The 16,428-nt window shown below is 39.8% G+C and overlaps 1 protein-coding gene across 2 annotated transcripts in view; it reads left to right on the forward strand.

The window, feature by feature from the left end:
* The first annotated feature begins 5,132 nt into the window (after positions 1 to 5,132).
* Positions 5,133 to 16,428, forward strand: part of LOC136430455 (actin remodeling regulator NHS-like) — a 97,899-nt gene continuing 86,603 nt past the window's right edge. For both annotated transcript variants that reach the window (XM_066421141.1, XM_066421225.1), the window contains exon 1: positions 5,133 to 5,817. In XM_066421141.1, coding sequence (XP_066277238.1) covers positions 5,523 to 5,817 — 295 coding nt within the window. In that variant the 5' untranslated portion in view covers positions 5,133 to 5,522. The remainder of the gene's footprint in view (positions 5,818 to 16,428) is intronic.

Consider the following 16,428-nt stretch of genomic DNA (forward strand, 5'->3'; position numbering starts at 1 on the left):
GCCTATTCCCTGGTTGTCCATGTAGTGTCAAATCTGTGTCAGTCAGACCATTACACCCCATTACTGATTGATTATTCTTCACTCGGCACAAATGACTTAATCCCAAATATTTGCTTTCAATTTCCCCTGGAACTGCTTTTCCCATCAAATACCCATCATGGGAATGTGACATTTGTGACAGAACCACGTTCTAAGTGGCAAAAACGACTCTCCTTTCTGGCTGGCCCCGTGGAAGTCGTAAAATTTGCACCCAAATGAGTTAATCCCGACAATAGCCTTGTAGTCAATGGAAGAGTGATGCTTTCCTGATGTGCACTTAGCACCAGCTTTTACAACCTTCCTCATACCAAAAGCTCTGTGCTGCATGTATAGAACATGGTAAGAAGAGTAGGTTTATTCTTAAGGAAAGTATACAAATGTGACCATAAGCACCTGTCTTGCAATATATTCTGTACAGCTAGGAGTCTCTCTTAAATCTTCATTCATCCAGCAATGCTGGAAACAATACAAATTCTCTCCATGGCTACTTAAAAGGGGAATGTTTTTATAGCAGAAATCTCTCTGCTATAAAGGCAATACAAATCTTCATACATGGCAATTATGTTACAGACTTTATATGCCATTTATGATTATGGTATTCAGAAGTTGAATCCCAGCTCTTGTCAGTCATGTTACAGTTATTAGGCTAGGATGTTAAGCTGTCTATCATTCATCATACCTTACTTTGCTGTGCTGTGGTAATTTTCAGGCTACATTGCACATGATACACATATTACACATATTGTCAGCCCTTCCTGTCGCCACTGATGTAAGAATAGCTTAGCAGTGAGCTACATGTAAATTGGACTGAGATACGTATCTAGTGTAATTTTCAGAGAAATGGTTGATACTGACACCATATCAGTGGGTACTAGTTCTTGATTTGATAGTCAAGTCAATTGTCTACAAAGTTCCGCTTCCCAAAGCACAGACTTCTACTGAAACGTTATCCTCACAACACTCAACAAAACAAGAGTTCCGCGACCTCATATCTCCATGAACAATTCTATTTATGCAAATGACATACACATCTACATAATATATGCTTAATCATAAACACCTTTATCTTACTTACACATGTTGCAATATTGACAGTCCTACAATTTTCCAATTTGATGAATTCCTGTGTTTTTGCATTAATTATGCAAATGAGGAATTTATTTGCATAATTGGTACCTGTTGATGCTCAACTTTCCATAAACTACATATGTTACATGTATTTGAGTCTTATAATGGAAAACACTGCAAATATAGATTTTCCTCATTAGCTATGCAAATTAAGTCCCAATTAGCATAATTTGCACTTCATTACGTACATCTCTGTCTAAGCTACCTGCATACTAAATATCACGGATATCCGTCGTTCCTTTGTTCAGTTATTCTCCTTAGAAGGTTTTCACGATGACGCCACTGCAGTTCCAGAGCAAGCTGCTAGGGGGCCCAAACCTACACTACTTTTTCATTACGTCACAAGCTATCTGCCACCCAAAAATCAAGACCACAGCACGTCCAGGTCAAAAGATACAAAAATTGAAGTTCTGCTGCAGTACCAAGGTCACATACCAGGGGGCCCAAAATTGACCCTGACCTTCGGCTTCACAACACCCGCCCACATACCAAATATCATTGTAATCCATCGAGAGGTTCTTGAGTTATGCTGACTACAAGAGTCCGGAAACACAACACAAACACACACACACACACACAGACACGCCAAAAACAATATCTCCATTTTTCATGGAGATAATGAGAAGGGAATGACGCCAAGACATTCAACCTGAACCTTCAAATGGCTAGAATATCATGGGGAAGAGGAAAAGCAACAGCCCCCCCAGCTGCAATATGATCTGGCACACCAGCCCACTTCTGTTTATGAAAGACTGACTGGTTCCACAATAGCACCAAATTGATTTTATAGATTTTTCTGGGTCGGGAAAACTCTTGTCCCGGCACCAGCTGGGTATACCCTGTAATGGTAGTCTTGTGACTGGTCTGGACCATGGGATAAATTATAGATCATTTTTCTTTCCCTTTGTTAGAATTAAACTTAAGCTGTGTTTTGTAGATCCTAAGAGGAGTCACATGCAGTCTAATGTTTATTGGGAACATTCCATTTCAAAGTTTCGTGGGGGTATTATAGCCTCCGTTGCAGGCTCTGAATCGGCTGATAGTTACGGGTTGGCTGCAAAAAGTGTATTATTTAGCCCCCCAAAAAGCTGCTTCAGAGCCTGCAACGGAGGCTAGGGGTATTAGAAATAGAACTACCGCCTGGTTACATAAATCCGCTACTTTGAAAAACAGTGGGTTTGAGAGATCTCTGGTGCAGCACCCCTCAGTGTGCACAGTTTAGATATACAGGAGTGCACTATACTGGGGGACGTTGGGTTGGAGATCTGTTTGGACGTTTCTTTTCAAGGTGGCAGAATTATGTACCTTGGTGGAATTATACTAGTAGATGTTAGGTTCATAGAATTTGAGATTTTAAATCAAAAGCGTGAACAATGAATGCAAACTTGACATTCCACAATATATGCCATTTGGTGAAGCTACCCAATGTAAACTTCTCTGTCACATGAGAAGAAGACCAACTTTTGTCTGGAGGTGTGTCAACAGCACATCTGGATCATCTGTGTGCCTGTCAAACAGATGAAGCAGCCAAAATAAACATTTTGGTTTTATCTGTTGTCTCTGTCTGCCTGTGGTTGTGCATGCCACATCAACAAAAACAACTTTCCCTCCCCTTTATTTAATACATCAGGCATTTCAAGAGGAGGAAGGGGTCACTGGAAGTCAACACCAATTGAGTTCACTCACATGATCCACTTGAATTTGGAGATATTTTGCTTTTCATATTTTGTCTTTCCCTCTTTTATATGATAGTGAAAGACCAGAATGGAATCACAATGGTTGCGCGAAACCACCAGTTGTCCTCCCATTAAAATTGTTTGTATCAGTGAGTTTTAAGCAGCCATTATGTGTATTGTGTATTGTTTGGCCATGGGAGATACACAAACAGCTACTGTGATAGACTTTGTTGTAGTAAGAAGTGGGCAGCATTTCAGAACTGTCATTCTATTTTCTGACCACAGATATTTTCTGGCATTTTGTGGCAAAGAGGTTGATGCTTTAGACAGAAACTCGCTTTGGGACCAAAACACTGTTGAGGCCCTTTTATTTCACTTTTCTGCCAATCTCTCCCTTCTCTCCAAATGGAGTATCCCTACAACTCCTGGAGATGTGCACTTATTGTAACACAAGTACCGGTAGGCATCTTAATGGCACCCTGGTGAAAGTAAGTGATGAAGGGTAAATAGCGAAAGTACGTCCATTACCATGGAAACATGTCAACAATTCTGGGAATGACAATGGCATGTACATCCCCTCATACAGACAGTATCTGTGTCCGACAAGTGATTGCTTGTTTGGGTCTGTAGATGGTTGCCGGGAATTGTTTTGTCAATTTGGAAAGAATGGGGCCAAGGCTTTCTCCTTACCCAGTCTGGGGCCATGCTCTTGGAGCCAACCTAATTTGTCCCAGTGGAACAACAACTCCTAGTAGTCCTACCAGTGTAAACAAATTTTGATAACGTTAATTTGGTTGTAATGGAGAATTTCTTACTTCTTGTTTCTGGGCTATTTTTTATGTAACTAGCTGAAAAAGCAATGAGACCTCAAAAAGTACAATACATGATTTGAGTCATACTTGAGTTATATTTGAGCTATATCAGTTACTTGGAGGTATGAGGGTCAAGTTTATTTGTCTTTGTTTAGTATGCTGCTAAGAAAAGAAAAGGAAAGAAAAGAAAAGAAAAGGAAGAAGACATTTCAAACAGGCGTGACTTAAATTTTTGCTTTGTCATTTCCCGTTGAACTTCACATGATCATGATATGTGCGAATTAGTCGAAGGAAGGATGCACTTTTTTCTGCTCCTCTTTTCCCCAGCACACACAAACACTGTGAACATACGGAGATCCATCTAACACTGCTAAGAAGACAATTCTTCTTCCTCATTTTAAATAGGCGTGACTTAAATGTCGCTTTTTCATTTCCCGTTGAACTTCACATGATCATGATACGTGTGAATTGCTGATGGAGTGATGGAAGGATGAAGTTTTTTCTGCTCCACTTTCCCCCAGCACACACAAACACTGTGCACATGCGGAGATCCTGTTTTGGTACTAATGTTACAGCCTGGGGGGTGTTTGGGTAGGTGGGTGTATCTGTGTCAGTGCTAGAGGAACATTATCAGTATTCCTTTTGTGTCTATCCGTATACCACAACAGAATAAACAAAAAACATCAAAATCTCTGAATTAAGTACTAATGGTAAAGAATGATGCCAAACAGATTCAGAAAGTGCCCCTAAAATGTACAATTGGTATAATAAGTGAAGTTCACTAAAGAAAAGTACAACAATCTTGGATCAACAATCATAGATTGATAATAGAACTTAGTGGAGCAAAATTCCAGTTTTCTGCAGATAATAAAGCGTAACAAGTTAGTCCTTTCAACTTCCACCCAGAAAGGATTAAGTTTTATTCTCAAACCAATTGGTTTATTGGGCTCAAACTGAAAGAAACTGAAAGATGTTAAAATCCTGCTTAACTAGACCAGTGTGAAAGTTTGCATTTGCTGTCATTTGTATGTGTAGAAAAAGTTAACATCACTGAAAGAATGACATCACCATCTTTTTACTTCATCTCGAAACTTAGAGCTTTTACTTTCCATCCTCCGCAAAAACGCGAAACATAATCCTAGTCCCATGTTTGATTGGTTGAAACTTAATCCCGCCGTATCTGTCGCCCAATCAGCGCTCGCAACTGTGATTCAATGGTACCCATAGAACAAGCTGCTTTACCTACACACAATCTCCCTCCAGTAAAGGTAAATATATATTCCTGCTAATATTTGTGATGATTTCTCATTACCTCGATTTAATCCTTCTCATAATTATAAAAGATATGTTAAAGAATATTTTCTCAGCTGACTGCATCCTACCTTTAAAGAAAGTCCCCATATCCAGGTTAATGATTAATGAGAAGGCGGGAGGAAGTGAGGTAACGGTAACAGCGGATTGCCCACGGTTTGAATTGCTACACCTCACCGACTACACCGCTACGTCCTGTCCCGAACATGGGGTGTACGTGTGGAGGGGCGTGAAAACTCTGCGGCTTCTGGATTTCCTTTCAGGATATTTCTCACCAACTTTTCTGCGTATTCCGGGAGGAGCAAGGGAAAGGTGTCGCTTCCTGACGACGTATTGGTTGCCGTTGTTCGGGCGCGTGACTTGCAAGGAAGGGAACCCAAACAAGTTTGTGCAACCAACACCGTACTACAGTGGTGACCCCCGCACGGTCGTGTGTGTGTATTTCGCCTTTGAACATGCAAGTGCAAGTTGGACCACCACCTGATAGATAACATTTCTGCACGGAATTTCTGTAAAATTTTGCGACTAGAGAGAGGATATACAAGCAGGTGGAGATATGCCTTTTCCTAAGAGGAGTGTAAAGCCCGAAGCGCTCGGTGAGCGGCCCGGTTCGGGCCCGGGGGCGCAGGTTGGTCCGCCGGCGGTGTGGGACGACCTGGACGCCGTCACCAACTCCATGCTGGCCGGTACCCTCCGCCAGCTCGCCGATCTCCTCAAGAACGCCACCGACATCTTCGACGACCTGGACTCGGAGCTGCACGGAGTCGCCTGTCGATCGGAGAGGCTTCTGACGAGGATTGAAAACGTCGAGGACAAAGTGACGGGGTTAGACGCCCGATCCGTTCCAATCCGTGAGTACACAAATAACAACACTTGTTCGCTCTGCACGCAATCTACATTGTTCGTTTCACATCAAGTGCAAACTGGCACATGACTTTAGCGGCCTTTGACTCTTTCCTTTCCCTTAGCCTTTTATGTAGACTGTATATCTAGTATATTGTCGGGATTTGGGTTTGCTGAATCAGTGAGCGGGAGAAAAGTTGTCCCGTGTAGCGCCGGCGACACGTTGACACCTGCCAGGTGTTGCAGTCTTTTTTTGTTCGCAGGTTTTCCTCTCTTTTGTTGTCGCTTGGCGAGCTAGAAACAGATCTTTCCACGCACCTTTATGGCTTCCCGCCAACTAAACAGGATCCATAACGTGGCAAAATTCCTGTTAGATTCTCTCAGTTGTTGTTGTGGATATATTGATAAGTTTTAGACACTTGTTTGTTGCGTTAATTTTTGTGTTTTCCTCACCGGAAACCATCTAAGGTAATCAGGAAACCCTTAAGGGTAAATTTAAGGTCAGACTTGCGTTAACTTGAGCCGTCCTGCTCGAATTTCAGATGTAATACTACCAGACTTTTCATCACTGTACAAATGTGGAATATTCAAAGCCAACCAAGTGAAGAAATGTCCATTTTCTGAGCCCCTTAAATCTGGTTGAAAGCAATTATCCTTCAAAGGATTTTCAGCTATTTAGCCTTTGTTGTTCTAGTTTCCCAACAGGTTTAGTGGCAACCACATAAATAACAACAATTGAGGATTTTGCATATTCATTCATGATTAGTGGACTGGTTTGTACCTTGTTTGTAGGAAAGATGCAATTTAGATAATCTTGACACAATCATGTAAATTAGCATGCTAAAATGAGCCATGATTAACCATATTTGTCATAGGTACTTAGACACCTTTTCTATTGTACCTTATAGAGTAGGATTGTGGACTTGTTTTTCTTTTCAAACTTTGTATGGACTATGGAAAAGTCAGGCAAGCTTTTCTGGGTGAATTGTTGATAAATCTAGCTGTCAGTATTGGAATGATTCATTGATGGCCTAGCTTGAATACTATGTCCGGCTTTAGGTGATACTCAAAATGTGTTATATCTAATACATATTTCATACCAATGGTATTTCAGATGATTGCACATACATGTATATCCGATATGTCCTCTTACAATAATCTTTTGAGTGGGTTTTCGAGGTGGTTCACAAATATCTATGCAATGATGTCATCCAATTAAGTATGACACGTGTAACGAGGTAGTGGTCTGCAATTAAGCAGATACTTTGTAAACCACAAGAGGCAGCTAAAAGCATACAAACCTTCCTATGATGACATTTTTTGTATTCCGGTCAGCTTTATGATTTATTATTTAGTAATTCGATGTACGAACACTCCGTCACTGTCTCTTTTCGCTTGATGTAAAGACAATGATATAACTCATATTTGCTCTGGGACCAATAAAAGATGCTTTGGCAGTATTTTGATGAAATAATGCATCTTTCATGTTTCCCTTTTGGCAGACTTTCAGATTTATTCAGACATGTCTCTGGCTTAGTTAACGGGGCCCCATGAGACGCTGGCTGTGGTTGGAGGTTTCAGGTAATGTAATTACCAAGTGATATATCTCTGGCATACATGTCTATTACAGAAATGGGTATGACTAGATTAAACTCCAAGTAGATGTGGGGGTGGACAATTGTATCATTTTCTATCCCCCTTGCTTCATCTGTGGTGAGGGACTATCAGAGAAGCCAGGCAATTAGAAAAGTTAAACATTGCTATTTTTCAACCCAATATCTGCTTGTAGACTATGACTAGATATGCCTTTGTGCAAGGCATACTTCATATAAGAGACAGTCTGAAAAAGTGCAAGGAAAGAACCATACTCTTCCTACCAATTGTTACTAGCTTTAGTATCATCTTCCGTAGTGACCACTGGCTCAATGCTTTTTGCATACTAATCACAGCAAGCGAAAAGCATTGAGCCAGCGGTCACTCCGGAGAATGGTACTCAGGCTGATTTGTTATTGCCTGAGTGCAGAGTTCTCGTTAAATCAAATTTGTGATTCTGCATTGAGGTTTCCCTGTGATCCCTTATATTTTCATTTTAACCATTATTTTCTCTGTGCGGTATGAAAATATTCCTATGGTGTCTCAGAGCTCTTTTTCTTTTTAATTGGTCACTTGATAGTTCCGGTAGGAAATGGCCTGGAGGTTTGAGGGGTTCATTTTGGTCCATTATGGCCGCACTTAACCCAGAATTCAGTACCTGCTTGTTTTGGGAACCAGCACCTGTATAGAGGGTTGTATTTTAGGGCCCATTTTCACTCCCATAGGGCCAAACAATGTCAGTACCTTGTTTGAATACCACCTTACCTTACCTTAATTCCTCCCATGCCTCATACCACCTGCATATAATTTTGGCAGAGTAACCGGATTTGGTTAGTGTAGGCTCTCCTGTTACAGTGATGGCAAAATATCAGGTGATAATGCCCATGAGAAGTTAGAACAGCTCTATCATGAATTCATTCAAGTTTGATTTGATTTTGCGTAAGTTGATGAAATGCATTGAGGCGTTCGCCATGTTTAAAGTTTGCGGTGAGCACACAGAGTGTATAACTGTATATTCAGCCTACATATATAATTGTATTGTTTGCGAAATGTCACCGTGAAAACCGCAACATATAACCACTGCAAATATTTCAGGCTGTTATTAGTATATAACATCTCGCCTTTTTTCCATCTTTCATACTAAGCCTGGCTTGCATTTCAATTTCGTTCTATCTTACTCCTTGTCCCTGAAAGATAGCACTCGGGTGTTGGTGAATCAATGACTCTTGATTCAGCAGATACCAGTTATTCATCCTGTTGTAAGAGAGCTGTGTCCCACCAGCCGTGAAATAATAAGTGGGAACTATAAAAAGCATTTATGGAATTCCAACCTAAGTGTGAAAAACAAAAACTGCAGGAATTTTGAGTTATACTGTCCTAGCTCCCACAAGTCATCTTTGGTTGTTCTTTTGCACAGGAAGTGAGTGATTCAATTGGACTGGCCTTCATATGATTGTATGTATAAATTATACATATTATATATGTAGCTATCTAAAGTTCAGATATCTCCCAATAGATATCATATTAATATCTGAACCTAGATCTCAAAACTTAATTTCGAAGATGTAGTGTAGGTAAAATTTCTTCAACTTGATGGTTACAAAATATAGATGAACTGCATTATTCAAGGTCTTTTCATTTGACATTGAAAGTTTCTACATTATTACTGTATGTAGCACAAGGTATGTATTTCCTGACGCCCAACTATAATCAAGTCTAATGGTGTCGCTGCAATCTATATTACAGACCCTGTCTACATGAGATAAGATATGGGAACAAAAGAAATATGATCCATACTTTCATATACATTCATGACCTATTTTCTGTACACAGCGTGATCATATTATGCATGCCTTTTTGTAAGCCGACATATCAGACTATCCTTCAGGAGGGCTTTTGTGATTTTATGTGGAGTCCATGAAATGTAATTATCACAAATCTTCATTATAGATATTGACCTGACTGGCTCTCTTTTCAGGACATTGTTAGGATATTGTGTAGGTGACCTACAAATATTTCCACAAACAAAGGCGAGGTTCTGTCATACAAATCTTAATAAAAATGCAATAAATCGCAGGTAGTAAACACATGTTTGTTTTTGCATGTTCAATTGATCAACATTATGAACGTTGATATGTTCCTTTATAGAAATAGAGGCTGTTGATTGGACTTTTAAATGATGTAATTGCAGATCGGACTTTATTATACGAAACATAATCAGCCAAAACACAAAATGACTGATACCGTAAAATTTTGTACATAAAAACAATTAATCTTCATAAAAGCTGCCAGAATACCCAATTTTAGGGGTATGGGGTACATGTGTTGATGAATTATCTGGTACTAAAATATTTCTTCCTTTCATCTATATGAGCTTGATCCTTGCTACCTGCCGTCTCTATCCATTCTTTCTCATTATTTATTTTTATGTAAATAATGTATGAAGACAAATCCATTTTTACGGAAGAAAATCTTAGCTAGAAATGGTCTGTTCTCAGTTATTAATTGCTTTGCTTTATGCCTTCATATATAACGTGTTTGGACGTTTTCAAAGAAATACATGTACTGTATATGGAAGTGACTTTGAATTTCAAGAAGAGCACTGCTCATATACCAGTGTTAATCTCAAAGCAGATGTTGGATGGAAGATTGTGACATTTTCTGACTGCTGGCCTCTCTGATAGATCTTGGTTCCACAGTACTGTAAGTCTACTTAGATCCGCGGGGCCTAAAATCCGCGGTTTCGGGCAAATGGAGAATCCGCGGTGGTTCTAAATTCGCGCTGGGCGATGAGTAGAAAAAAATAACTGAATACTGCCATCAGAAAATGTTTGGTTAATTTTTAAAAATCAAAAATGTTACGAAGGTCGCCACAAAACTGCTTCAAAATCGTCAGAAAATGCGGTCCACGCCGAAACTGTGACGGGGAATTCCCGCCTTGTGATCACGTGAAATCTTGCAGTCAACCAATCAGAGCAAAGTTTTTCTGACTCAAACCAATCAGCGCTTAGAACAGGCGGTAAACAAGAGTAAACAAAGATGGCGGCCCAGCCCGGCCCTTGCCGCTAGCGCGCTGTATTTTGAAGTAAAATCACGGCGTAAACACGACTCATCTACCCTACCTAAGCAGAATTTCCACAGAAAGAAAATTAAAGGGATAGATTCTCCACCAAATACGACCACAAATGGCGGCGACTGGCGGCAAATCACAGCGTAGGGACTCAAATGCTCGGGCGAAAATCTTTTTTTTTCTTTACGTATTTTTGCTGGCTTTCTTGAAAAACAGGTTTTTAATGAGATCAACATATGTCAAAGGCACCGATATCGATGGTTTGCAAGCATAACAATAGCAAGAAACAAAAGAGCGTGATTGTACGCCGGTAAACGGCGTCCCCACGCCCGTAACAACAATGCAAAGCCAAAATTGTGGCGTGTATCTCCATAGTTATTTTCTGATTTCTCGGTAAATTACTCTATGTGTGTAGCGGTCGGGAGTAGCGACACCGCTCGGCCAAACTCCTGCGAATCATATGTAATATCACTTGTTAACTCGTATGTACTGTGTAAAAGCTTGTCATGTTTTACACAATCGCGTGCATTGTTTATGTGTCGCTTTTCCCTGAAGTCGAGCTCACTCGTATATGTGGGGAGGGGGGCAAAAGTACGATAAACATATCCGCGGGGAAATTGATTCGCGGCGCAGAGGTCGCCGCGGATCCCGCGGATCTAATTATACCGCGGATCTAAGTAGACTTACAGTAAGTTCTGGTTTGTCACCCTGTGTGGCCTGGTTGTTACGTGATACATTCATTTAGAGATAACCTGTCTGATACTTTATGCTTCTTTAGCAATGAAAGGAAATACACATACCATACACATCAATCAACACCAAACCATATTGTTCATATGCATGTCAGGACATCACTCGATTTTTACCTTATCAGTGACCTGGTTTGGTATCTGATTGATTCTATAGACACAAGAGAAGGTAGACACATTCCTTAGGGGGGTAGTTGATGCTACGAATCTGACCGTCCTTTTGTTCGTTGTAAATAATGCTTTATTGTTGCCTAGGAACAGAGAGTAAACATGTGTATCCCCATGCTATGGCCTTATACGAAGCGAAAAGAAGCAATCTTCACATTAAAAAGATGGTTTCCATTCTAGGATCTTTCTGTTGGGTGTATTTTTTTATTTTCAGCAGGAGAAATGTGCATACATTAGCATTTATTGGTCTGGTGGTTCATTGATTTGTAGGGGACAAAACGTTGGTTTAAATGTAGGTCAGACAAACACATGGGGGATGTCATGTTCTACAGATCTGTCAATCAAACTGACAGGAATGTGAGGAAACTTTAGTTACTGGTTTCCCTGTATCTGGTCAACCTGTATAACATGCCCTTCCAGGTAACATACCAGCCTCGAAGGCATGCAATAGGTGGCATAGTACATTATGTTGAATGACCCACTTAAGATCTTGAAATATTCGCAGTGGTTTTATTTCTGTAGCATTCATGGTGCCACTACTGTGAAATCACAATGGAAATATGTGTTTTTACGTTATTACGATAAAGCATTGTTACGAACGTGAACCCAACTTCACCATGAAAACCTCTTTTTCACTCCTACTGTGAAATCATATCTTTGCAAAAAGCAATGAATTTACAAAGCATATAATGTCTAACTCTTATGTTCTCTTCACTCAGAGAAAAACACAGTTTACAGAATTGGAAAGTTTGCCCGGTATGCTCCAGGTCCTCACATAAAAGTCACTGTACCATACTTCTCCAATATCTGTATATAGCTTCTTACAAAATTACTTTCGGTTATGCTCGCTTCATATAATAGACATGCATAACTTGTTATTAAAGGGGTGCATGCCTCATGGCTTTACAGTTGGGATGCCATAATAAAATGTGCACGGTTATTGAACAAGGTACACCTACAAGGTACATGGCCCGAAATTCTTTTTTGCAAATAGGTGCACTGGTACACCCAACCAAAAAAATTAGGTGCACAGAAAAAAATTAGGTGTACATAAAATAAAGTTGAATGTCAGCAAAACATAAGTTTGACGCTACTGCCTCTCTTAAGAACTTCAATCTGTAATTCTATCCAGATTTCAAATTTCGACCAAGCAATACATCAAATAAAGTACAACAAAAGGTTATATTGCTTCTTCTGATACTTACATTTCAAAAATATTCAGTACAAAAATATCTAGGTGCACTGGAGGGAAGAAGTCGTAGCCTTATGTCTCAGAAGGGACGAAGAGGATAAGTAAGTAAGTACTGGTGTACCCACAGTCAAAAATTAGGTGCACAGCTCCAATTTTGGGTGCACACAGGTGCACATGCACCTACTATTTTGAGCCCTGAGGTATGAGCAACAAACTTGGTATGGGTATATTTTGGAAGTACAACATCAACTGATATCCTCCAACAACCAACCAGAGCTAACATCCATCTATCTTGCCATTTAACCTTCTAAGTGCTTAGTTAAACCTCTATGGGTTTTCTTTAATTGTTGGAAATGTAGGTGTAATTATGAGCCCTAAGCTTGGAGAAGATTGAACATACACCTCAGGTGAAAAACACACAAGGAAACCTTATATGTTAGCTTGTGTTGCAGTTAACGTTTTCTTTTACTCCCCAACCATAAACTGATGAGGTCATAGCTTTCAGAACCTTTCCCGACCCTTTTCTCCCAGACCACTAGACTACAGAGTTGGAACAAGCAGGGATTCTTTCTCCCCAAATCAATTTGCGAGAGTCATGGGAGAGTAGGCACTGATGAGAAATCAAGTAAAGGTGTGCTGCAAAAAGGGTCTTGGTTCAAATTGACTTGTCTGGTTGGATGGAGATGAAAGCTAAGTTTAGGTTTTTTATGGTCAGCGGTATTAACTTCTAGAATGCTGTTACATGCATCAAGGAAGTCATTGGAAGTAACGCCAACTCTTATAATTCTGCCTGGTACCCTAAGACAGACAAATTTAAATCATGGTGTTATGGAGGCCTTTATGTGTTCAGGTATTATCTACAAGCAGATCTATCGATGGCAAGGTATTCTCCAAAAGGCCACTGGTGGTCTTTTGGATACTTGTTGGCCCTTTGGATACTGCCTTGCCACTGATAGATCTGCTTGGAGAGTAGCTCAGGTATACAAAACACCAAGACAAAATCTCATCAGTGAAAAGTACAAATGTAGTTTGCTATGTTCAAATTGATATACTAGTACCAGACAAGAATAAAAGTTAGATATACCTGTAATCAACGGGTCATTCATGCATGAAGAATTTAGAAGAATTGCCTGTGAGCAGTTATTTATTGCATTTGCTTTGGGTCATGTACTGCTTTGTTCTTGTGAGAAAAGGCCATCTTGTCTTGAATGTCTCAAGCCGTGTGACACCTGCCTAGGAGGCATTGTTCAGACCACCTGGGTAGAAAATTGTGGAAAACCTTTAGGAAAAACAGAGACTGAGTTTTGATAGAAACAGGTTGTCAGACAACTTTGAGGCATTCAAGGAATGATGTAAGAATTGTCAGAGCAAGGACAAAAGATGGCACCAATAGATTTACATTTGCCTTGTAGGTCTCTTGAAATCCTCCTTTGTTGTGTATTTATTTGTTTGTACATGTACATGTGCATGGAACCTAGTTCTGTTGTGCGTTTCATTGTAGCATCTTTTATGTTGAATACAAAGATACAAAAGTTTTCTTTTACTGGTTTTAAAATAAGCTTTGAAAGGGGGATACATTCTGATATTTTCTTGAAAATGTTAAAAAGTTGAAACTCGATCAAGTAATGACTCCGAACACCACACCTAGCTTAAGATTTTTTTCTACTAGCTGAATCCCCCTAAAGAACAGGCATTCATTGTGTTCAAGTTCAGCACAAAAGCTCTAAGCTGTTGGTGTTGGCTGTTTGCCATGTTTACCAGCTTGGAATGCTGGTAGCATCAACTTGTTAAGATATTTCAGCAGCCCCTTCTTTCATCACAGATGCCAGAAAAAAACCTGATTTGGAATACAGGTGAAAATTTGGTATGAAACTTAAAAGGAAATTGAATTTATTAGCAGGAGGATGAAAAAGATGAACGATTGCATTAAGGTGTAAGGTTCCTGGTGTTTTGTTCCTGGGTCTGACTCATGTTATAGGTGTTACAAATTGGTTTCCACCCCGTGGGTTTGGTTCTCCACTTTATAGTCAATGGAAAATAGCTATTTCATGGTTTTGTAGTTGCAGTTTATTTGTTTGGTGGCATTTCATGCTAGTATGTTTGTCTGATATCTAAAATAAATCAAGAATTTATTTGCGAAATATCACCATACCTTTGTACTGGAGTCTTATCAATCTACCATAGGTTTTACCCTTAATTTTTGTTTAGAACCTAGGTCTGTCTTCATTCACAACTGCATGGAATACAAAACGCTACAAATACTGTTTGAAAGAAGGAATGCTTAGCATGCAGGAAGAAACAACACAGGGAGTTATCTTACTGTGAGACCTATAATGATAGAGGTGTGAACATGGAGGTTATCCTAACATTATAATTCTGTCAAGACTGTAAAGGGAATCTACAGTCCCTGAAGAGCTTCCTGATTTCAGCAGCCTGGTATCAATCAGTATTATAAGAAACTGTGTAACTGCCCAGGGGTATGTACTGTATAAGAATTCCGTAAGGATTCCAGAAGGTTCTACTTCGTAAGTTTGCTGAACAAACCAAGTTTAATGGAAACTTTTACAGGTTGTATTTGAGAAAAAACTATTTGAAATTATTGTGTTAATTCTCAAGTTTCGGTTGGTTCAAGTTTCAGGAGGCCCCCAACCATACCCCAGTGCTTGAAATGAACGGTCCCTTGCCAGATGGTGGCATCTGAACTTCAAAGTTGGAGACCAGTAGAGCTGCTTTGATGCTTCTGATCACCTGGTGACTCAGGGTTTCCCTTTCAGTGACAGATAACCTGCCACACCTACCCATGGGGTGGGAGGATTAGGCTGATTTCGTGGTCTGTCTGGTTAGCATGGCTCTGTCTGAAGGACTTGTTGTGTCTGTGTTATCCTTATCAGTTTTTAATATACCAATACTATGTTTAGAAATTGTTGGAATACAAGGTATGAATAATAGTCGCCAAAGCAGGTCTAAGGTGTGACAAATCATTCAACACAATACACCAAGGTGATGACATGTGGCTGTCGATCTGGTATGTTATTCCAAAGGGCAGCTATACTTATACCCTTGGCACCAGAGAGATGAATAAAGGCTTAACAGACATGACCTAACATCGTAAAGGTAGAAGTGTTGTTTTTGTTGTCGTCAGGTGTACAGTTATGCCTGTAAGAACAGCTGTCTGGCTGGGATTCTGACCTAGTCTGTTATTAAGACTGACCTTTGTTGAAAGGCGTATCCCTTCCCCCTAGGCTATGGATTATTCGGTATCATATAATCAAACATACAGTGGAACCTTTTGTGAAAGTCTCTGCGTTAAAGTTGTCATGTCAAAAGGTATTCCTTTCACTTTGGTCATGGTCCTTGTATTTGGTGGTGTTAGAAGAAAATACCGAACTGATAAACATCTTGGTGGAGTTGTAAACCTGTTGTTATTATGATTATAACACTGGTACTGGTACTTTATAAGTCAGTGAGCACTACTTATAGTACATGTACTAGCTTTGGTGTGGGCTTGTATATTAGATTTTGCTTTCATCCTCCATTTTGCAACAAAATATCCCAACACCGAGTGAAGTCTATGTCCTAATCATACCCTTGGTGACAGTATGATCTTTGTTGCCCAGACTGGGAAGGGGCTGTGAAAGAGTAAGACAGATAACTTTCATGTCTGCTGAAAGATGTACATCTGGAGTTCATTTTCTGCCTCTGTTTTGTAATTAAGGTAGTGGTCTTCAGGAATGAAATGTTAAAATCTGTATCAGTAATACAGTTGATCAAGGAAGACTGAAGAGTTTTGCTCTGCTCACATGTGTGTGTAGAGCAAACTAGTAAGAAACATAACAAACTTGAATAA

Source organism: Branchiostoma lanceolatum, chromosome 1 (genome assembly GCF_035083965.1).
Source record: "Branchiostoma lanceolatum isolate klBraLanc5 chromosome 1, klBraLanc5.hap2, whole genome shotgun sequence".
Classification (NCBI taxonomy): Eukaryota; Metazoa; Chordata; class Leptocardii; order Amphioxiformes; family Branchiostomatidae; genus Branchiostoma; species Branchiostoma lanceolatum.